We start from the raw sequence: 21,456 nt of genomic DNA, 5'->3' as shown, positions 1-21,456 counted from the left end.
AGTGGTGGGATGATCTAAGTTACAGTGAACGCTAAGCGTTTTGCGTTCTATCCAGAACGTTACAAAATGCTATACATAGCACCGTACCTTCAGAAGGTTCTTGCAAGCCCCAAGTCCATGCTTCCCTCCTAAGTGTTTGCTCAGTGCCTCGGCTTCTTCATCTTCCAGTGCCTTGGCTTCTTTATCGTTCAGTGACATGACGATCGTAGTGCAGTGGCGGTGAGTTGAGAATCTTGAGATGGTGAAACGCCGACAGGAAAGGCCACTCGCTTCCAAGTCGGGAGGAGCAAGACATGACTCTTGGCTTTCTATTTTTTGTATGATAGATAGTAGACGGTTGCGGCCGCCGGTCACGGACGAAAGAGTGAGTACATATGTTGTACGAGACCGCCAGGTTACCCAGGTGTGTCCTCCAGTTGCAAGCCCGCCAGCCCGTCAATGTTGCATTTATACTCTCGTAGCGTATATAAGGCGCGTGGTTCCGCGCGGATCCTGTATTAGACAAATGAACTTGGCTCGTTCACAACACAATTAGAGCCAGCGTGTACAGTACATTTATCGCACACCGGTGCTATTGGAGACCAGGGCTATTCGAAAGTCAAATAGCACCAACTTCGCGTCGCACCTATGCGCTGGAATATCACACCAGTGCTATTCCAGGACCAGCATTACGTCGTTGTATGTACATCTGCTTTTGAAGGGAATCGCTATTTCGACGGCATCATCTTATTCCGACGGCAGCTGCGTGTGGTCGCCGCTTTTTTGTCCAACCTGGCAGCATCTGCAGGCAACTGCGGTGGACCTGGACATTTCAGTGGGGGCTCTCAGCAGGGTGGTTTCCTACACGGGAGGAGAGTTATGACCACTGCCGGCATGGCCAGGCGTGGTAGTTCACTGCCGGCACGGCCAGGTGTGATAGTTAACTTGACTTCTGTACTGAAAGCACTCTGCAATTGCACCACTGCCCATTGAGGAGCTTGGAGCACTGCACAACGTGTGGGAGTAGAGCCAGTATACAGGGAGAACCTATGCCCAAATAGTGTCATTGAACGCAAAATACAAGTTGCTATATGACTATTAGTGCAGTCGATGCTCCTACTTTCCTTGCAAGTGCCTCGGTTCTGCCAGCATGATCAGAATGGTGACGGAGGGGTGGGGACGGAGCTACCCTAGTCTGGTTCAGAACTGGAGGTGAGTCCTCCGCAATTGCGAAAGAGATGCTTCCGTCTGTGTGCTCAAACAAAGTATGTGTGTGCTGCGCAGCTGCCGTCGAAATAAGGCGGTGCCGTCGAAATAACGAAACCCCTTTTGAAAACACAGGACTGGGCGATTCGAGAACATTACCAAAGCCGATCGCTTGACGGGCAGCCTGCATTTGGGCACTCGCGACAGCCAAGATACACCCACGTCTCCCGTTGTCACCCGGCCTTGCCAAGTACAACGCGTTGCGGAAGGTCCGCCGTGCTCACGTAACGCGCGTACTGTACATTGAGTAGCCCATCGCAACACCCTTGGCTGCAGGGTAACGATGAAACGACTCTCCCACATGAACGAGCACAAACGCAAAGGTGGGCATGTGTAAACAATACATGGGCGTGTCTTCCCCATCCAGAAAAGGGAGAGCAAGAAACGCATTGATATCAAGTACGTTGACGGGAAGGGAGTTACTGTACAACCGCACGCAAAAAAAAAATGTTACAAACAGGGTCGGGCACACCCAAAAAGAACAAGAATAAACGATAACGGACCGGAGGAGGACCCAGGGGGGTGACGCTGGAGCCACACACTCTCCCACTTTCCAACACTCCCAAAACCGCGCCATGGCATCGACACACACATCCCCCGCGCCCAACCTACAGCGTCGCAGCACTAGCAACACTCGCATCCGCCTCCCGGACCCTCCTCCTCACCTCCTCCTCATTCACCTCCACCCTGCCGTGCCCTTCACCCGCCACCAGCTTCCCACCCGTACTCGTATGGCTCATGTAAGCCGCGCTCTTCCGAAACGTCTCGACCATCAGACTGTGCACCTGGTGCGGGCGTTCCTGCGGGAGGCCGTGGCCCGCGGAGGGGAACTCTTTGAGCGGGCAGGAGAGGTGGTGGGCTAGGTGGTGGGAGTTGCTGGGGCGGATCAACTGGAAAACAATTCAAAGGGTGTGTGAGTGGGGTTGGGGAGGAAAGTGGAAGGAAGGGATGGAGAAACGTACGAGATCATCGGTCCCGGTCATGACGAGCACGGGGATCTGCAGCTGGGCGATCCTGCGCAGCCGTGCGGGCGAGACGTAGTGCCGCTGCACGGCCCAGATCTGCCCGCGGCGGGAGTGGTCGGGCTGCGGGCCTTTTTGGCGGCCGACGCGGAGGAGTTGCTGTGTTATCAATCACAGATGTCAGAACTTTCATGCTTTTAAAGCGGGGGGTTTTTGCGATGCCACAAACACACCTGCTGCATCATCTCCCGGTTGGTCGTGTACCCCGAGTCGACGGGCGCCTCGCCGTCCAACCACGACGGGTGGAAGACGAGTTTGCAGAACCCTTCGATGATGTCCGTTTCCGTACGACCCCAGGGCCAGAGAATGAGTTTCGAGAAGACTGCGATGGTTGCTAGCTGTGTGGGGGTATCGAAGGGATGAGATGGGACGTTTTCTGATCCGACTACGCTGTCTGACGGAACGGTGCAAAAAGGGTATTTTACCGGCGGAACAGTCAAACCGGCATGAGTAGAAATAAGCACGGCGCTCGCAAACGTGCCTTCGGGCGCCGCAAGCAGCAGTTCCTGCGTGATCATCCCGCCCATCGATATGCCTGCGACAAACACGTTGCGGGTCCAGTTGAGGTGGTGGAGGAGTTCGAGGGCGTCTAGCGCCATGTCCTGGATGCTGCAATGAATCAAAATGAGTTTGGTTTAGCGTTGCATGTTTTAAGAGGAGGGGGACTCACGAGTAACCGGGCCCAGGCTTGTCACTATCGCCGGCGTCGCGGTTGTCAAAAATGCAGACTTCGAACCCGCCGCGGGCGAGGAGTTGTCGTACAGTTGTGTCCCACATCCGTAAAGAGCCGGAGAGGCCTGTGTAATTTGATATTCGAAGGGAAAGGTTAGGACTCGGTCACGAACGCGAACGCCCTCGCGTGCTACACCCGGCGCTTGGCGCTCGATCTCGAGTAAGGCGGGTTCATGTAGTCGGGCGATGGATGACCGACGGGCTTTCTTGCGCCTCGTTTCCGACGCAATTGGGCTCGCTGTCGCTCGCTTCCCTTGCAGACCCCCACCGCATTTCACACTCCACGTCACACCTCCAAAACCCCGTCCGAACCCCTCGGACACACCTCCCATTTCACACCTCCCCTCGTCCTGAAACAACATACCCATAACAAGCAAGACCTTGTTAGGTCCCTCCCCGTGCAGTTCATAGCAGAGACGGTAGGGCCCGCCGGAGGGTCTGTTGTGGGCGACTGTTGCGAATTGGGACTGGGCTGCTATTGTCATTCTGGAATTCGAATTCGGGGGGTTGGGGGTTGGCGGGCGGTGTGAGGGTCGGCGGTGGGTGGAGAGTTGGAGTGGGTGGTAGGTGTTGGCTTGGGAGGGGAGGTTGGAAGTGCGGTTGGGCTTGAGTTTCCTTCTTTTGCAATGAGCGAGGAGCGGAGTGAGACTGGGGATAGCGTTGACGAGGTTGGCGGAGGCGGTCTCTTTAATAAATACGAGAAGGAATCGAACCGAGCAAACCGAGGGAAAAAGCAAGATCCACGGGAAAAGGCGACTAAGAGGGTAATATTACTGGAATGTCCGCACGAGGGTGTGTGCTCGCGTGGGGTCTCTCGCTCCTTGTCCTTGTCCTTGTCCTTGTCCTCGCGGCGACGTGTCTTCTTTCCTCCGCAGCGACAGACAGACAGGACAACGCGCGCGTGACGTGATCAGCAAGTGATAATACACTGGGAAATAACTAACCATCCCTTCGCATCTGACAGACGCAAACCATCCGCGGCTCATCCCAAAACTAGACAGACATTTACGGGGGACTCTCTGAAAATACCCTTCCTCACATGGAGAGACAGAGGGAAGAGGGACGGGGGATATCCATGAATCCCCCCCTTGATTTGACAAGGTTTTCAACGCAATTTGGACCCTGAGTATAAGTTCCATCTCCCTCCCGCAGATCTGCACGAAGCTCTGTCCGAATGCGTAAGGGTAGCGGAGGGGTTGTCGCGCATGGGGCTGCCAGGTACTGTATGTGGGAATGCAGACGCCTGAACAAACGGGCATCTCCACATGCAGTAGGTATAACTGAACGGACTCAGAGGGTGGGGCGACGCTCCCGACACCTAGCACTGAGATCTCACAACATCTGGGACATATGTAGCTTCCGAAAGCGCGTGGATGGGAGTCGATGCTGTGGTGGTAACGCGTTGCTACACCCAGAGTCGACTGGAGGTCTGAACACGCACAATATAAATGCATGGGGCTCACGTGATGCGGTGCGTAATCGCCAAGATCGCTTGTGACTGAGTGTAACGCGTCGGTTGCCCCTCATTCCTGTGAATCCTGTCGAAGTGGCCCTTCCCTTTCCGGGACGGACAAGGTTCGCACACGACCACCGCCCGCTGCCTCAACCGGCGACGCAGGGGAGAGACACACACTCGACGCACTCTGAACATAGAGTGCTTCCTATTCCCCCCCCCCCCCCCCCCCCCTCATCCTCCCTTAGCCGCTGGCGCCTTTCGCTTTCTGAACTGGTGAAGGCGTCCCCCCTTGTCTTCCTCACACTTCACTTCACACCTCATCCCTGATACAGCAATGGGCCGCACAACAGCAACCCTCGTCGCCTCTCTTAACGCCATCGCTTTCCTCGCAGGGCTCTTTTTCTTGGCGGTTGCCGCTGAACTCACTTTCACACAGGATGTCTTTCACTATAACCTCCCTCAATGGCCGAGTGACGCCGGAAGCGGCATTGTCGTCGTTGGCGCCGGGATTAATAAGTTTATCAAAATTGGTATGTCTTCGTGACGGCGAGGCGAGGTGGAGGGCTGGCGGATTGTGCCGGAGGCGCAAGGATGGTGGACGTACACGAGCGCAAAGCGAGCGGTTGTCTTGCGGAGCGAATGCGCACTGCGTCGAGCGACACAGCGAGGTGCAGGGTTGCTTGGCGGGCGAGCCATAGGCGGAATACTCCAGACCACGGGCTCCAGCGAGCCTCAGCGAGCGTTGGATCGTTTCTTCTTTATTTTTTTGTCATTTGCAGGGTGGTCGCTTTCAGAGTCCCATATTCATTTTTGTGCCTGATTTTTTTTTTGTAGGATTCTGGGTAGTTGGTGTGATTCTTATCCTCTCTTCGATTACGGGAATCGCATTCTTGATGTACCGCCGTCGCCGAATCGATTACAGCGCTATCGCCTTCAACATCCACTCCATCTTCTCCACCCTCGCCGGTACAGTGACCCTCGGCGCCCTAGTAGGCGCCATTCTCGCCATAGTGCGCGCGGGCGACATCCCAGACACCACAAACCCCTCCGGCGGCTCCACCTCCGCCAAAACGCGGTTCATTCTCCTCGCCATCATCACCGGCGCCATGTTTCTCATCGTCGAAGTGGCGTATTTCGCCGCACGGAGGAGGCATAAGACCCAGTTAAGCAGGAAACAGGGCATGATAGTCGCCAACAACAGCGAGATCAATACCGGTTTACCCCCCGTGTCGGTATCAGACGGGGCCTACTACGGCGCCGGCGCCCGTCCGCAACCCCTCCCGCCAGGGATCGACAGCATCGGCGCCAACGGCGTTCCCAAAATGTCCAAAAAAACCGACGACGACCTCGACACTGTGACGCAGGGGGTATATCGGCAACAGCGACAGAACTACAGCAAACCCTATTACCCGCCCGTCCCCGCCGTAGCCGAACGCCCCGACTACGCCTACGTCTCACCCCACGACCACATGGCCGGCTACGCCCCCGCCCACCACGACACGGCCTACTACGCCCCCTCCACCGCAATGGGCTACTCGGCCCCGGCCGCCGCCGCAGTCCCGCTCGCAGGTGGGGCCGCCTACGCCTCATACGCCGCCCATCAGCACCAACAGCCCTACGACACACCATACCACCAGCAACAACAACAAACCTACAACCACCAAACAACAGCCTACCCAGACTACGACTACAACTCCGGCTCGGAACGCTACGACCACCCCTACCCCCACCTCCTCTCCCAGCCGCAGGCTGCCTCCCCGCCCCGATCGCAGGACGCCCCCACCGCATTGGACGGCTCCTACACCGCCGACAACAACAACAACCACGAAGCGTCCCGAACGAAACAGGCCTACGACAACACCACCCCCGCGGCAGACCACCATTCAGCCTACGCCGACAACACGTACTACCGCGCCGATCCATCCGGCGAATACCCCTGCGGCGCATCACCCCCCCTCCCGCCCTCGTCATCGGCCCAGCAGCATGTCGGCGGGTACTACGACGACGAGAGCGTGTCGTACGGGTACGGGAACCGGCGGGACACGTTGGGGTTCGAGGCGAGAGCGATGGCGAAGGCGTCCGCGGTCGGCACCGAGACCGAGAACTCGGCCGTCTCGGCGTATGCAGGCAGCTTTTATCAGGTGCCGCCACCCGGGACGATGCCCCCGGGGCGGTGAAACGAGCGAGCGCTGGTGTGTGGCACTTGATGGTGTCGGTGCGGCTGGTCCGAACCCCCCCCCCCCCCCCACCCTCTTTTTTCCTTTGTGCGAATAGCTGCACCGTGCTCTGGCTGGCGAGTTCGGGACGGCATGTGCGGGATATCCGCGATATCGTCTGTTTCCCCCTCTTGTGCGGGGGTGGGTGGTTTCATCTGTATCATACGTATGTAGGTTTTTTGTCGCCTCTTGTATATGCTAGTCGCTCTCTTTCTGTACAGGTTATTTGCATAGTGGGGTTGCGGTAATGAGATTGGGGAATACGGTGGATGTGGTCCCTCCTTCCTTTGGTCTTTTGAAAGGGGAAAGGCGCTTGGTCCGAACGCACAGACTTTTCTGATTCGGACACGGACGGCATAGTTTCATCTAGCACCGTTTGTGATTGCGGTTTTTGTCCTGTATATTACATTGTGAATGTGGATACCGATTTGCGAGGATTTAGATACAGGTTGAGAGTGTATTATCTCAGGCACGTCGGATTTTCGCGCAGAGTCTTTCGATATATTGTATGTATTGTACGTATACGCTTTACATTATGTTGTACTCTAGCCCCACTTCGTTTGGGGTGGGGGACGGATGACGATACCTGATAAGGTGGTCGTGCCATGTATATGTGTGGAACGCACGCCCCAAATCCCTCACACATCTCCAATATGTCCAGCAGCACCTCTCTCATCCCCACCACGCATCCCACCCAGATCCCCTCCCCGGCCCTGCAAAACCCCCAGAGGCAAACTCATCCGCATCCTCCGATCCTGCTCACCGACAACTGCAGCACCACTATTCCCTCTCCCCGTCCCCCGCCCACCTCCATTCCTCACCCTGGCCCTGAACCCCCGTAGCTCGCCCTCGCATCTCTCCACTTGTGATCTGAGCGTGTCCACCTGCGTCCTTAACCCTTTGTTCTCGTCCGCGAGCACCGATCGTTCACGCGTCCACATGGCTTCACGGCGTCTCAGGTCCTCCTCATCCACCGCGCTTTTGTTCCCCCCACCGCGCAACTCGTCAATCTCCGCAGCCAATCTATCGACCCTCTTGACAGCTTCCACCAGATGGGTCTTGTAACAGCTGACCTCTTCACGGAAATGATCGCGTTGGGCACGGAGTCGGGTCTGTTCGCTGGACGCGTGGGCGAGTTTTTCGGTGAGGGAGTCGATGCTGTCGCGTTGGGTGGCTTGGACGAAGTGTAGGTCGGCGTTTTCGGTTTGGAGGTGGGTGAGTTGTTCAGTGGTTGTTGTTAGGTGTTGGCGGAGGGTTGTCAGTTCGCTGCGGAGTGGGTGGGTGAGGTCGGTTGGCTCGTGGGGTGGGGAGGCCTCTTTGGAGATACTCTTGGGTTCACCCTCATCCTGCAAGTGACCCAACACATCCCCTCCCACCATCGCGCTCTCCTTCTCATCTTCCACACCCATCAACTCCCTCATCGACATCTCAATACTCTCATCATACCCCTTCCTCAGCTCCTCAATCTCCTCCTGCTGTCCCATAATCCGTTTCTGCAATCCGCCCAGACTCGACCGCCAGCCTTCCAGTTCGCGGTCCTGCTGCGCGCGCAGGGTGTCGCGGTCGAGGAGGAGCGCGTCTTTGATGAGGATGAGGTCGGCGTGAGTTTGGAGGAGGGCGGTGTGGTGGTCTTGGAGGGTGGTGTGGGATTGGAGAAGGGTGCTGTGTTGATGTTGGAGATCGGTGTGTAATTGTTGGAGGGCGGTGAGGGAATGTTGGACTGCGGAGAGGGTTTGGTCGGATTGGGCTCGTTCTTCGGTTAGGGATAGGATGCGGGCTAGGCTTTCGCGTTCGGATTGGAGGACCGTTTGGTATTTGTCTTCGAGAGAGGCCAGCTCGTTCTTCAGATGAATGTTTTCCGCAACAATGTCTTTTTCGCCGTGTTGTTTCAATTCAGTTTCCTGGTGGCCTTCGTACATGGTCTGCGAGGCGACCGTAACCCCCGTCCCAACAACGGGCCCGTTTTCCTCATGACTAGACTTGGCGAGGTACATCTCCTCCAGACTCTTGTGCGCCTCTTTCAATGCATCCAGCTCCTGCTGCATAGCGCTCTTCTCCGCCTTCAGTTCCTCGATCATCCGCTAGCGAATTGCAAATGTCGTGGTCAATGAGGTCCACAGGATGCGGCAATCCAAACATCATTGGGGCAATTTGATACACATACCCAGTCTTCGTCAGCATCCTGCGCTGCCCATGAACGTTCCAAGTTGGCAAAGTGTTCGATTTTCTCCTATAGAGAGGGAAGGGGATATGTGGCTGAGCGGTCGGTTCTGACTTGCGAAACAACCTGGGACATATGGAAGCGTACCGCTTCCTCTTCCTTTGCCTTCACGTATCTAGCCACCCTTGACCGACTAGCCTCTAAGTTCAGTATCTTTCGTTGTTGCTTCCGAATCTTTTGTAATGCCTATGAGAAGGGAAAGAAACGCATTGATATACCGTCTGATCGAGATATGGTCTGATGCACGCTGTGTGCATACCTCCTCATAGGTAGCGGGGACCGGCTCCACGTTTGCAGTGTTCGAGTTTGTTGTCTCCGATTTGTTCGTCTCCGGATTTAGTGAATGAGGTTGCGCTGGGGAAGCATGTTGCCGCAATGGCGTTGGAGAGGGCGGCGTCTCTGGCCTTCCACTGTTTCCGCCATCATCGACGTCGAGGGCATTAACGGATGCCAATATTTCAGCTGAAGGCGCGATCATCTGGTCGACCCTCGGTGCAAACCTCGATCCCGACCGGAGGGCGTCCACGAAAGGAGACGCGACTTCATTGGCGACCCTCTGTGCAAACCTCGATCCCGATCGAGGGGCATCCAAGAACGGAGACGACACTTCGTTGCCGACCCTCTGTGCAAATCTCGGTCCGGATCGAGGGGCATTGGACGACACTTGTTCATTCGCTGCATTTACATTGGAGCGGGACGTGGAGAGCTGGATAAGCGGGGATTCTGGCGCGAGCACGAACGGCGTTGACGGATTTGTAACGGCGGCGGCTTCATCGGGTCGCGAGGGTGTTGGCCGACCTACGTCGGTCTGGGATCTCAGCGGTGGGCTCGCCTGCGCTTCTATTTTGGGTGGTTGTGTATTTGGCATCAGCGCGGCAATAGTGCTTCTCCGATACTGTTGGCGCGGCGGCGATGCGTCACTGCGATCCTCTAAGTCGGCCTCCGTATTCATCTGGAATCCCCGTGTTATCTCATGTGCCGTTGGCGGTGGGCTCTTTGGTCTTCTCGCCTTGGCGTGTCTCGCAGCTATCCACTCTCCGAATGTCTCCTTCGGCTGCTCAACGGCCGGACCGCGAGGCATGGTCCATGGCCGGGGTCGCGCCGAGGTAGGTGGCGGCCGCGTGTTGGCAGGTCCATTGCATGGAGACGGTGTTCGCTGCGGCGCTGGTGGTGCTGTTGAGGAGGACATCATATCGTTTTACAAGTCCGAAGGCGATCTGGGAGGATGACCTGCTTTTTTCGAGCTAGGAGGCGGGGAGCACCTTTCCTGACTTGGTTCCCTTCCCTCGAATGCTCGCCTCCCTCAGCGCCGTCAACGATATGCGAGGCTTGGCTCTCCCGTTTCCGTCGTTGTTCCTGTCGGGTCGTCCCCAATCCCCAGTCGGTGTTTTCGTGGGAAAACGCGTCCGTCCGAGAGCGAGAAATGCCCCTCAGCGAGAGATCAAACAGGCGACGGCTGGCGACGTTGAGGCGGCTTTCTCAGCAACCAACAACAACAACAGCAACAGCAACCAACCCTCCACCGTCCACCGTCAACCGTCCACATACCCACACAGTAGCAACCATGGGCGCAAGGAACTCAAAGGAGCCTATCATCATATACAACGAGCCTGAGGTCCCCATACAGGTATTGCTCGCCCAAGAGCGTTTAGCTCATGTCGGCAGCCAACGACTCCAGACAGACGTACTCACCTCCTCTCACCCCCACCGACACTAGCTGACTCCCAACCTCCTCCGCAAGCTAGACGGCCAAGCACCAGACGTAAGGCTTTCCTCACTTTGTTCTGTGAAATCCCATTCAACGACTTAACCACTCCAACAACCAACCACCAGCCACTCTACACCCGCCTTCCCCATCCAGCCGCAGGCAGGACCCCCCTCGGCGGCGCTCCACCAACACCCTTCGACTCTCCCTTCCCCCAACACCAACAACACCAACACCAACAGCATCGCCATGACGACGACGAATCGATCGAGGCTGCTGTCCAGTCCCGCGTAGCACGTCAGGTCGATCTCCACCAGCAGAAACGTCTCGTGAACGAGAAACGGTCCGCAGAAGCGGTCGCGAGAGAGGCTGAGGATGTTTTGAGGAGGCAGAGATTGTATGTATTGGGGGCATATGTGGCGGAGAGGATGGGATAGGGCATGGAAGGTGGAAGGAGGAAGTTCGGGGAGAAACGACTTGTCGGGGAAAGAAGTGGAAAGGTGGGGAAGGAAGGAGGGGTGTGCGGCCGAAATGGAGCCGACCCGATGAAGACAGGAAAGTTGGGCTTGTCTGTGGATACATCCTCGATAAACTGCCCAACCTCGCCCCTGTTGACTTCGCCGAAATTCTGCATGTTCCTGCTCACCTCTGTTTTCCGATCCCTCCCCCTCCTTCTTAGACCGCCAAAAGGCACCCCTAAAGCAGATTGCGTAGCTGCTGAGAATGCGGTTGTTACATGTTACCGGTAGGTTCATGAAATGTGTTGCGGCTGCCATCGTCCGCTTCCTAATGAACACATTTACGTGTACACAGAAACAATCCCGAAACGCCTCTGAACTACTGGAGAGAAGTCGAGACTATGAAAGCGACCGCCAGGCTCGCGCAGCGGGTATGTACCTCGATCCTAACTGCAATGTGGGGGCCATGCGCGGAAATCTTATTTACCAACTCTATCTCGCCCAATCAGGAATTCGTTGAAGCGCACTAAGCACCCTCATTATGGATACCGCTACCGCCATTGCAAAATACACACAACCAACTACGAACACACTTTCATCTCTGAACCGCTGCACATGCAGCGGTCATTTGATACCTCCCAGAAAACACCATACACCATCTCACATCCCGCTCGTTCTTGATATGGTGGCGACTATCCGACTATGCGTGAGAACGCAAAGCGGCTACTAGTAATGACCGTCGTCCTACGGCAACGCGGTCGCTGCTGCCAGAATCCGGGGAATGTTTCGCGTAGATATGGCACAGGGAGACGACACTGGGGTGGGGATATGGCTGGAGGATGTTGTGGGCGGTGTTGCATCTGGTTTACTTTTTGATATCAATTATTCGACATACTATACATACATCAATATATATGCACACGTTGTGACGTTAGGGATATGCGTAGAGTCCGGAATTTAGGAAGTGGCGGAAGGAGAGGGAGGCACATTTGGGCCAATTCTATGTTCTTCGCCTGGGAGATCGTTAGCAAGGGGAGTCTACGCGTGGCTGTTTCTGTTTCAAACTCCCAGATCTTGCAAAATCTTGACCCAGAACAAACTCAACAGAGGAAAGAGAACGATCCCGCTTCTATATACCTAGTCTCAGACAACAGGATTGGCTAGCTACCAGTACCCCAAAGCGCCTTGTCGTCAAACACTGGCCGACCAACAACCAAGGCCACTTGTGACCCAACAAGAGACCTAACTGATGAGCCGCCAGGTGGAACAACTGGAAGCTAGTGCACGATGGAAGAGCAAGACGCCTGCGGGCACATGGCTCAGGCGGCGGGGTGCTCTAATTTTTAACAATCCTCGAGGGTTCCTCGGACGTTGAAATAGAGAAGACTTCTGTTGCCAGCCTTCACACTAACGTTACAACGGGTCTTTGGAACATACCGGTTGAGCAAGACCTGTCAGATGCCTACACAGTCGTAGTATTTCACCGGGCGGAATACGGTTCTCCGATTCCTCCCACGGAGGCGGATTGGGACGCACCGAGCTCAAAGGGTAGTGGTAGCTTGAGGCTAGAGGAACAGCGAAGGCGTGGTGAGTTTTTGATTCGTTTTACGCTGGTGTTTCAGTGAGAACGCAGCTGGCCTGTCTTCTGCATCTCCTCCCAAAAAATGTGCATATGCCTTCGATTATGCGCCGCTCAATGCCCGGTGGTCGCACGCCGAACGTGTTGCCGTGGTGTCCACTTGGCGATGGCAAATGCAAAGCTTTGGAGCCACCGCAGCATCCCTGCTGGGACAGCAACGGCACAGCTCAGCTTTCCGGCGCCCAACCATTTCTGTATCCCTCAAGCGCCCCTGTGGGGGGCTACGGCTTTCCTGTGGTTCTCAACGGTACCTCATCCAAAGTCAACATCAACCTGGCGGGGGCAGACCCGGACGGGGATAAGTTAACCTTCGAGATTGCGGCTATCCCGGATCCCGAGAGGTCACTTTTGAGGGTGAATGGAAAAATTGCCACGGTCGGAACCTGCCTCGCCGTGTGCCTTCCAAGGAACCGTTGACGCTCACGAAGTCCGCACGAAGTCAAAATATTACACACCGAGGGCTCGCCAAGCTACCATTGGCAGGAGACGTAACACTGCTTTCACCGGACTGGAGGCAGAGCGAGGGTACCAGGATACGAACCCGATTTGGCAACATGGTCCTGGTATGATGGGCAAAGTCTGGGTTTCTCACGAAATTGTGAAACTCGGAGAGCGATTTGCGGAGGTTACTGCGAGAGTTACGTTGAAACCGTAGATATCCCGGCATATCCGGTCTGCTAAAAAGCGCTCTTTGGGTCATGGGTGGCCGAGCTAAACCCTACGTCAATCGAATCGCCGGACGAGGAGTTCCCAAGGGTACCGTAGTGGGGGAAGGCCTGACTGAGACATGAACGGGAGATCGAGTCGTTGGTTAAACGAGAAGCATCTGCAGCTGTGAAGGACGCTGTGAAGGAGGCCGAGGCGGGTCATGGGTGCGCTGATGGAGAGTGTGAAGAATGCTGTGAGGGAGGGTGTGGGGGAGGGTGTGAGGGAGGCAACTGTGGCGGTGCGGGATGCAGTAACAGATGCAATGCCCAATGCTGTGATGGAAGCAGTGGAAGCGGTAACGGCGGCGGTGGCAGAAGCCGGTGGGAAAGTGGAAAAGGAAATGACGGCCAAGGAGCAGAGGGCATACCGAATCCGCGTCAAAAAGTTCTTGAAGCACAAGGTTGCCCCTCTCTACGCAGAATCAACGAACGTGCATGAGTTTGGAACAGGCCCAGAGGCCGCAGAACAGTTGCTGACGCATTTAACGATGGGGCGTAGGAAGAGTGGCGATATTGAGTGGATCGGTATCCAGACACTCCTCTTCAAGGTGGGATACTACTGTACGCGGACATACTCCTTACCACTATCAATGCTGGATGTGGCCATTCTTTCGCGCACCGGCGGAAATGGAGATGGTTTGAGCCGGAGAGTTCAAGAACGTCACAATCAAGTGGAAAGAAACGCGGTTAAGCCGCCGCCGATAAGCTTCGGGTGAATGGGACCCGCCGCCTTCCTGTGCGCAATCCGTGGATCTTGGACAAGTAAAAGTCATATGTCTTAAGATTTCGGACGGCGTCGTTAATGTGAGGGAATTTTCCCGGTCAACTTACGATGACGACGAGTTGAGAGTTTGCGACGCCACAAGCAGCAGGATTAGCTCCGACTTTTGGCCTCACGGTTATTTTTGATCTCGAAACAGCAGTGGCCAATGCTGCTTACCCTGCCGAGGTCCCGTTCAGGGCATTCAAGAAGGGGATGAAAGGATATGGGGTGGGGATCTACGAGTTCTGTGGCTTCTTGGTGAGACACAAGACCGTTGCGTCCCAAAATAAGCTAGGGACTGGAAGGACGCTCATCTGAACAAATGGGTTCATCGCAAGCCGGTCTACTCCGAATACCTCGGGACGCGGGAGCGCGATGAAGTTTCCGGTTGGGATGAGCAAGAGAGATCCCCGCCGGGAGCAATGCCAGTATTACTAGGATGTGGGCAGAACACGACCCTGTGATGCGGATGCCCAAACTGGGGTGGAGGACAGCTGGGACGAGGAGGACGTGTCTTGCCGAATACACACTCGGAAATAGCGGGGCAGGACAGGTGTGCTGAGGCATCATTCAATGCAGCACAGAGCGCCTCGTCTACCACGTCTACGGACGACAGCAACAACCACGGCGAGAGTTGGGGAAATGGTGAGGGGAATGGTGGAAATGACAGACTGGGCGAGAGTGAGGTCGAGGAATGGGTGGACGACAATGCCGGCACGTCAACCGATGAGAGGGACGAGAACGAAGAAGCCTCCCTGCAAATCTGTAATTGACTGGATAGCGGAAGAACCCAAGGTCGCACCTTCTGAGACCGTCTTCGTTGAAATCGAATCCGAATAGTACGATTCGTCCCTGCCTATGCCGTTAGTCGACACGCGGGCGAACTGGACTAGGTTTCTGGCGTCTGGGAGGCGCTCAAGTCCATTTCCACGATGGCATGCCGTGCGTCCCATATTGGAGCGGCCGTGTTTGAGTTCCCTGTGATGTATCCTGAGGAAGTGGCCTTGAATGCGGCTTTTGGCGGCGTTCCGTAATCCGATCCCAGGGGTGATCGGTCAGGCTTATCTCCCAAAGACTTGTCTCCAACCAAGCGCATACGGACGAGATACACTTTCGAGGTCAGATGTTACTGCGCTGGCATCCTGCGTTTAAGGATTGTGAGCTTCCCGACCTTACGACGCCACCGTATATGATGCCCGAGGTGGAATACTCCAATGGTTGCGCGAAGGGACGGGATGGTGGGAAGAAGCTATTTCCAGTACCGAACGGGCTGTGTGGAGAAAGGAGCTGGCGCTTGTTCGGTGCAGTGGGTCGACAAAGAGGCACGGCCGCAACGTGAGACCTCAAGACCCTAATCTGCTTGCAAACGCATTCCGAGCGCCGCTCTCGCCGTGAGCATGAGCGTCCCCCGAACCTGACGGTGGCGTTGTCGAAAAGCGGATAAGGATTTGGTAGAGGGCTGGGGCGCCGCGCTAACGCAGTCTTCCTAATATCTTGCGCCCGGCCAAAACATCACGAATCAAAGCTCCGGTCATGAAGCCTAAATTGAATGCCATGATTTACCGGCCCTCATTACGGCCGGTGAGACCGGTGTCGTTGACCTTCGTCAGGGCCGTCTATCTGATTGCCGGACTAGGGACCGACGCTACCTTCACGTGAGGCAACAATCGCCTGCCTCCACCGCCTCGACCCGAGGCTCTCCCTCCCGCGCCGGACTCGCTGACGAACCTTCACCGCCAGCCATTGATCCCGAAGCCCTCGCCGAGGCGTTACTTGATGCCGAGCCTGAATTAGCCCCAACAACTAGGTCGGAATGGCATGAGGATTTCGAGGAGGCGAGTGGACCGGGTGCCTCAGAAATGCGTCGAGATTGCTGTGAAAAGTGTCAAGCCGACCGTGCTTAACTTGGCGATGTATACAATCACTTTTGAACGTGCCTCGTCCTCTTACTCCCAGCAGAGAGCTCGCTCGTTGATGGACAGTCAAGGATGAACCGAGAGGCGATCACCGTGATGAAAGACCTTTGTACGCGAGGCGAACGCCGGCCGACAAAACTGTAACTCTATCGACGTCGGTAAACCTGACCACGACAGGTGGTCAATGACGGAGGTTGCGAGGCGCTCTTTGGCAAACGCTAATCCAATGCTCAGATTCATCAAGGCAGATCAATGGTAGCTTACGTGCTATCCAGGACGGGGCAGACTGGTGCGACCTGCCAAATCTACGAGGAACATCACACTGGAATCCCGCGTGGAATCCCAATGCAAAAGGACGGGGCCGGCTCATACGACAGCGCTGGTCATCTCTTCCACCAAACATTTGGTGGCCGCCGCTCCACGGTCAAACACTAGCCGATGTTTGATTGCGACTACACCATATTGTCTCGCATCATTGGGCCCTTTCCATCTGAGTGGCGAATTGTGTGAACTTGCTACGATAAGTTCAGGGAACGCGAACAATCTTCGCCGCTCTCAAACCTTGAGCGACGAGGAAGTCCCACTAATTGTGCAGTCGCTGGGCAATGCGCCCTGCTTTGCACCTCACATTCAAGCTACTCGCTATGGATCTGGATGACCTGAAGGACATATACGCCGAGCATCCGGAAGAAGGCGGCGGGTCGAGGTGTTGGAAATCCTCGACGACAACCAGAAGGCGGTCTGTTAAATCACAACCTTTACCCGTCATCGATGACATTCACTTAACCTAAAGTGGTAAAGCGCGCCACCGGAAAACGGCGGAGCTACGTGGCACTGGCCGCTCGTGTCCTCGTGGCCCAACCTATGCTAGCCTCTGAACGTCCCGCCACGCCGGCGCTGCCCTTAGGCGCTTTGATGTCAAGGTGCTACCGACATAGGCACTTTGACGTCAAAGCGCCCATTGGGCTGTAGCCCAGCGGCACCTCAGCCCGCCGGTTTGCCCAGGACACTGCGGCTTGTCGACCTGAACTTGGGCAAAGGGGCATTTATGAACCACGAGATCGGGCGACTTCAATTACCAACCCATTTGGCATCTGACCAGCAGTCTGAAGCGGTTCATGCGACACTCATTGCCGAGAGGCTCATCACCAGAGTTACTCAATTGGCCCACGGAACGCACAAATCCGCTACAACAGAAAATAGTTTAGCTCACCGACCAATCCGCCCAACATCCTCGGCACTTCGACCGAAACAAACGTGAGCTAAGGCCACATGGGTCAGCATTGGATCGGTCACGGAGGTGGGACCATTCATTCCACGACATCCATACGTTGCAACCGAATGCACCAAGCGATTAGAGAATATCAAGCAGTCACGAGCCTCGTCGCAAATGGAGGATAAAGCGCATGCCGAGTCTGTTAGGTGTGTGAGTACGAGCACAACGTGGGAGGTGCTGGACAGTCTTGCGCTTGGACGGCGCCGAGAGTAAACAAAAACATCGAAAGGGAAGCAAACTGTTGGCCTTGCTGATGGCCGGGGGGTCTGGGGGTGGGCCATCAACGTGCTCCAGGAGCAAGTCGAATCGCCACGTACAAGGCGGACGTCTTGGATCCCCTGCCCACCACCACCTCTCCCACCGGCCCCACCAGCACCACTCCAACTTCATCCACTGTATCATAATAATTGCCGAGGGTTGCGGTTCTTGCTTTTTGGCTTGTGGCTGGAAATATATGAGAACTTAGACATCAGAAAACTAAGTGGCCTCATGCATGTGCCAGTGTCGATCGAGAACTCAAGTTAGATTTGAAGGTTGCCTTTGACCGTCGCTCCTCTATGTTTCGTTACTACACTGGTGTGAATCGAAAATGCCGTGTCGGATGCCGATCGAGTAGCCTGGGTTGGGCCTCAGGTGGTGAGAACGCCATCCTTTTATATATCTTCTCCCAAGACATGTCAAGTGTGCGGTACCAGTTGTTCGGGTTCGCGTTCCAATGATCAACGATCGACATGGAATTCGCCTGGATCGTTTGTTTCCCACTAGGCATGGTTGTTTTCGAAGAAGGACGGCATGATCTCGATCGCGCCAATGAGTTTATTCATCTAATACAATCCAAATCACCGTACATCACCGCTCTATGATCAAAGGCTCTTTCATGTACCGTACGCCACTGGAAACTAAGCCGTGCAGTAATCTCCGTCGCTCGGGTTCAAAGAGTATCTCGGCATCTTAATCTGCTGAATGCCGAAAATCAACGCTATGAGAACTAACGTGACGGCCGTGCCCGCACTAGAGAAAGGAGAGAGAAAAGGTTGAAGATCAATCAAACCGGTCCATGCGCAATGGTCAAACAAAGATCTACTGTACCTCAAAGCGGCGGCCATAACATAGTTGTACCGCGCCCAAATGCGGTGATGAAAGCGTTTCATATAGAAATTGGACGCAAACCCAACCAGAACAGGCGTCAACGTCGTCTGGTACGATTGCGGCGCAACGCCAATCATGGTAATCAACGGAACATTGACCAACTTCCAGTTGCCACCCCATCTACGGTAGCACAGCCAAGGGATGACAGGCAGCAGCGCACCGAGGGGGAGGGCCCACAGGAGTTTGGAGTACGGCGTGCCCAGCCCGACGAACTGCCGAGTGCCGATGGTTCCCCAGATGATGGCGTTGGAGGCAAAATGGCGGTAGGCGACGTACTGCCATTGTGGCTCCTTGAGCAGTGTGTCGGTCCAGTTTTCCATTACGAGGACGGCGATCAGGGGCATGATGATTGCGCTGAGGAGCTTGCCGTACAGTTGAGCGATGAACATGTCCCTATAACGCCCATAATTCGTCAGATCGACGCAGTGGGAGGGCCAGAACATACAAAGCGTGCTCACCGAGGAGGGATCTTCATGTAATGAGCAATCTTCATGTCCTTCACAAGCACCAACGCTTGCGACATGCCCATATACGAAATCGTCTTGAAAGAGAGAACCGCTGGACCACAGAGAAAAGAAGTCAAGTACTCCGAAAGTCTTAGTCTTATGACACCGAGCATCGCTTACCGAACGTTTGTCCTTCAAAGATAAGACCGCTGATAAACAGAGAAATCGTATCCAGCGGGAGTTGGTAACCCGAGATGGCCTGGACGATGCCGATCGGGACCATCGACACCACCGCAAAGGCGATAGCGAGCAGCACACCCCACCATGACAGGGCGAAACCGCCTTTCTCACAAACAGCGATCAGAAGTGGGACCGAGATAACCATCAGCGCGATGTACCAAAGAGCAGGGATGTCGGGGTATGCTCTCATGAGCCTAGCCACCATAGAAAAAGGTCAACGCCCCAGGATGTGGATTGTAGCGGAATGGAAGCGTGCTTCTTACCGACAATGAATGTCCTCCTCATTCGGGTCCGCCTTGGACCGCTCAACCAAGCGGCATTTGATATCCTTCCCGTACCTGAATGAATGCGCCGATTAGTTTCCACGGACAATCCACGGGCCGACATCGCAGCGGACGCACCAGAGTAAGGTATGGCAAATGGAAGCAACATAGGCCATCAGCGCCAAACCGATGGTGACGGCATAGAAAGTCGAAATATAGATTGGCTTCTGACTCTCGTACGCGCTGGGGATCAGGTTTCCGTTGGGGTCCATGGCCCTTTCCGACATAAAGGGCAACCCGGTTTTGTTGAAAAGAACGAGCGAGTTCAAGACGCCGTGTGGAGATCCTCTCGGTTCCTGGAGCGCTTGGTCCATTCCGAAGGCGTTCGTGTAATACAGGATAGGAACGATCACGTACATGGTGAAATACACTGCGGTAGGAAAACCATCAGAACGAAGGGCGCAAAATCCGGGAACCGAAATGCAAAGCGGGGAGCACCTACACCCTCCAAACTGGCACACGTGGGTCCACCACGGGGACTCGAGGGGTGACCATCGCCCAATGAGGGACCAGTCGAAGGTGATTGAGAGCAGGCCCATCCCTCTGCCGGGGAAGGCGGACCCCCACAACCGCATGGCGCTGTTGGAGCTTGCGCAAAGGATCGACATGGATGTGAACAGCGGCGCCACGTACGCGGGAAACCACTGCCAGATGGCAGCGCCGGCGAACGTCAACCAGAAAAAGCTCGTGATTGACATGTACGAGGCGGGGGAAGAGATGTCAGAATCAACCTCATCGCAGCTCTCTCTTTGATCGGCGGCGGTGGCACGCTTCGTATGGAGTGTTTGGTAGAGGGCAACGTCAGTGAGAACTGTTGGCCAGAAGAAACTCGCCTGGATCAAAGAGAGTAAAGATTCTAGCACACCGCTCTTTCCCCAATGGTCGCAATTGACCCGATCGGAGGAACTCACCGGCCGAACCAGAAACTGTCGACATATTCCCGCCAACCCGTAGCCAACCATCTGAGATCCGAGCACGAATCCCAAGCCACCGACCAGGCTGAGCGAAGCCTGCTTGAAGACGTACTTCTGAGTCACAAAGTTGAAGACGCCCAGCGGGAGGAAGGCGGAGCCGACCATGATGGAGATCAGTACGTGTTCCTTCATTGTGAAGGGACCGGGATTCAATCGTCCTGCGGGTAAGACTCTACCCATGAATCGGCCTACGGGCAACGTAAGCAATATACCGACGAGGTTCGGGATGGAGAAGAAATTGGTCCTGAAGGTGAGGACTGCAAGAATATGGGGAGTTTTAGATCAGCAAGTTGAACATCCACGCAATGGTAGACCACAACGGAAGTTGGGAAAGCACGTTACCTGTGTTTGGAACCGCAAACAGGATCACAAAGAAGGTGCCGATGATCCACACCCTCCACGTCAAAGCCAACTCGGTGGGATCATCCGTTTGCGGAACAACAGCATCGATGTAATCCCAGTACCCGCCACGGGCCTGCGAGTCAAGGGCGCGTTCGCGTGAGAACTCCACAAAGGTGTCGTCGTTGGGAGCAGAAGACGAGGATTTTGCAACGTCAGAAGGCAGTACTAGCACTCCCGCCGTAGGTTGGTGGATACCCTCGGGAGGCACATCTAGCATCCCTGGCAAAAGAATATGATGTGAAACGAGCAAAATCGGAAATACCGGTTTCAATCCTTTCAACTCTTCATATATACGCTACCTGCGGCGTCTAATACCGGGCGCCCCGCATGGTTAGCCAACGATTCCGTCGAGGGCAGTTCCTTGAGTCGCTGCACGGTCATCTTGCATTCCAGGGCCGAAAGCACACGTCTCTGGGAGTGAGGTAGTTTTGCGGGCGTGAAGAACCATATTGCGGTACTTATGCGCAATCGAATGTGATATTTCCTCCTGTTATTGCACTTGAGAAGCACTGTGGGTCTTCATCCTATACACTGAGTTCTATTTCCATGAACACAAGGCGGCGAGG

General features: G+C 55.3%; 5 protein-coding genes across 5 annotated transcripts; 2 read left to right on the top strand and 3 right to left on the bottom strand.

Moving 5' to 3' along the window:
- Positions 1 to 1,390: 1,390 nt before the first annotated feature.
- EV422DRAFT_535099 (Alpha/Beta hydrolase protein) lies at positions 1,391 to 3,843 on the bottom strand. The gene is made up of 6 exons (XM_053070721.1): positions 3,364 to 3,843; positions 2,938 to 3,064; positions 2,693 to 2,876; positions 2,441 to 2,605; positions 2,208 to 2,366; positions 1,391 to 2,135 (listed from the first exon to the last, which is right to left on the bottom strand). Exons 1-6 carry the CDS (start codon positions 3,482 to 3,484, stop codon positions 1,854 to 1,856), a joined length of 1,038 nt encoding a protein of 345 aa, XP_052923999.1. The 5' UTR covers positions 3,485 to 3,843; the 3' UTR covers positions 1,391 to 1,853.
- Positions 3,844 to 4,667: 824 nt separating this feature from the next.
- EV422DRAFT_535093 (uncharacterized protein) lies at positions 4,668 to 6,709 on the top strand. The gene is made up of 2 exons (XM_053070720.1): positions 4,668 to 4,985; positions 5,290 to 6,709. Exons 1-2 carry the CDS (start codon positions 4,790 to 4,792, stop codon positions 6,630 to 6,632), a joined length of 1,539 nt encoding a protein of 512 aa, XP_052923998.1. The 5' UTR covers positions 4,668 to 4,789; the 3' UTR covers positions 6,633 to 6,709.
- A 445-nt stretch (positions 6,710 to 7,154) lies between these two features.
- On the bottom strand, positions 7,155 to 10,388 carry EV422DRAFT_535090 (uncharacterized protein). Its single transcript, XM_053070719.1, has 4 exons — positions 9,152 to 10,388; positions 8,980 to 9,078; positions 8,836 to 8,901; positions 7,155 to 8,752 (listed from the first exon to the last, which is right to left on the bottom strand). Exons 1-4 carry the CDS (start codon positions 10,082 to 10,084, stop codon positions 7,310 to 7,312), a joined length of 2,541 nt encoding a protein of 846 aa, XP_052923997.1. The 5' UTR covers positions 10,085 to 10,388; the 3' UTR covers positions 7,155 to 7,309.
- Positions 10,335 to 11,995, top strand: EV422DRAFT_535088 (uncharacterized protein). Its single transcript, XM_053070718.1, has 6 exons — positions 10,335 to 10,519; positions 10,610 to 10,654; positions 10,726 to 10,994; positions 11,277 to 11,342; positions 11,411 to 11,486; positions 11,565 to 11,995. Exons 1-6 carry the CDS (start codon positions 10,457 to 10,459, stop codon positions 11,583 to 11,585), a joined length of 540 nt encoding a protein of 179 aa, XP_052923996.1. The 5' UTR covers positions 10,335 to 10,456; the 3' UTR covers positions 11,586 to 11,995.
- Positions 11,996 to 18,061: 6,066 nt separating this feature from the next.
- Positions 18,062 to 21,211, bottom strand: EV422DRAFT_535084 (OPT oligopeptide transporter protein-domain-containing protein). Its single transcript, XM_053070717.1, has 9 exons — positions 20,831 to 21,211; positions 20,426 to 20,745; positions 19,957 to 20,347; positions 19,593 to 19,884; positions 19,455 to 19,529; positions 19,132 to 19,385; positions 18,964 to 19,063; positions 18,446 to 18,898; positions 18,062 to 18,367 (listed from the first exon to the last, which is right to left on the bottom strand). Exons 1-9 carry the CDS (start codon positions 21,105 to 21,107, stop codon positions 18,256 to 18,258), a joined length of 2,274 nt encoding a protein of 757 aa, XP_052923995.1. The 5' UTR covers positions 21,108 to 21,211; the 3' UTR covers positions 18,062 to 18,255.
- Positions 21,212 to 21,456: the final 245 nt, after the last annotated feature.

Source organism: Fimicolochytrium jonesii (assembly GCF_025526975.1).
Source record: "Fimicolochytrium jonesii strain JEL569 chromosome Unknown EV422scaffold_18, whole genome shotgun sequence".
Classification (NCBI taxonomy): Eukaryota; Fungi; Chytridiomycota; class Chytridiomycetes; order Spizellomycetales; family Powellomycetaceae; genus Fimicolochytrium; species Fimicolochytrium jonesii.
This window is presented reverse-complemented; position numbering and strand designations above follow the sequence as displayed.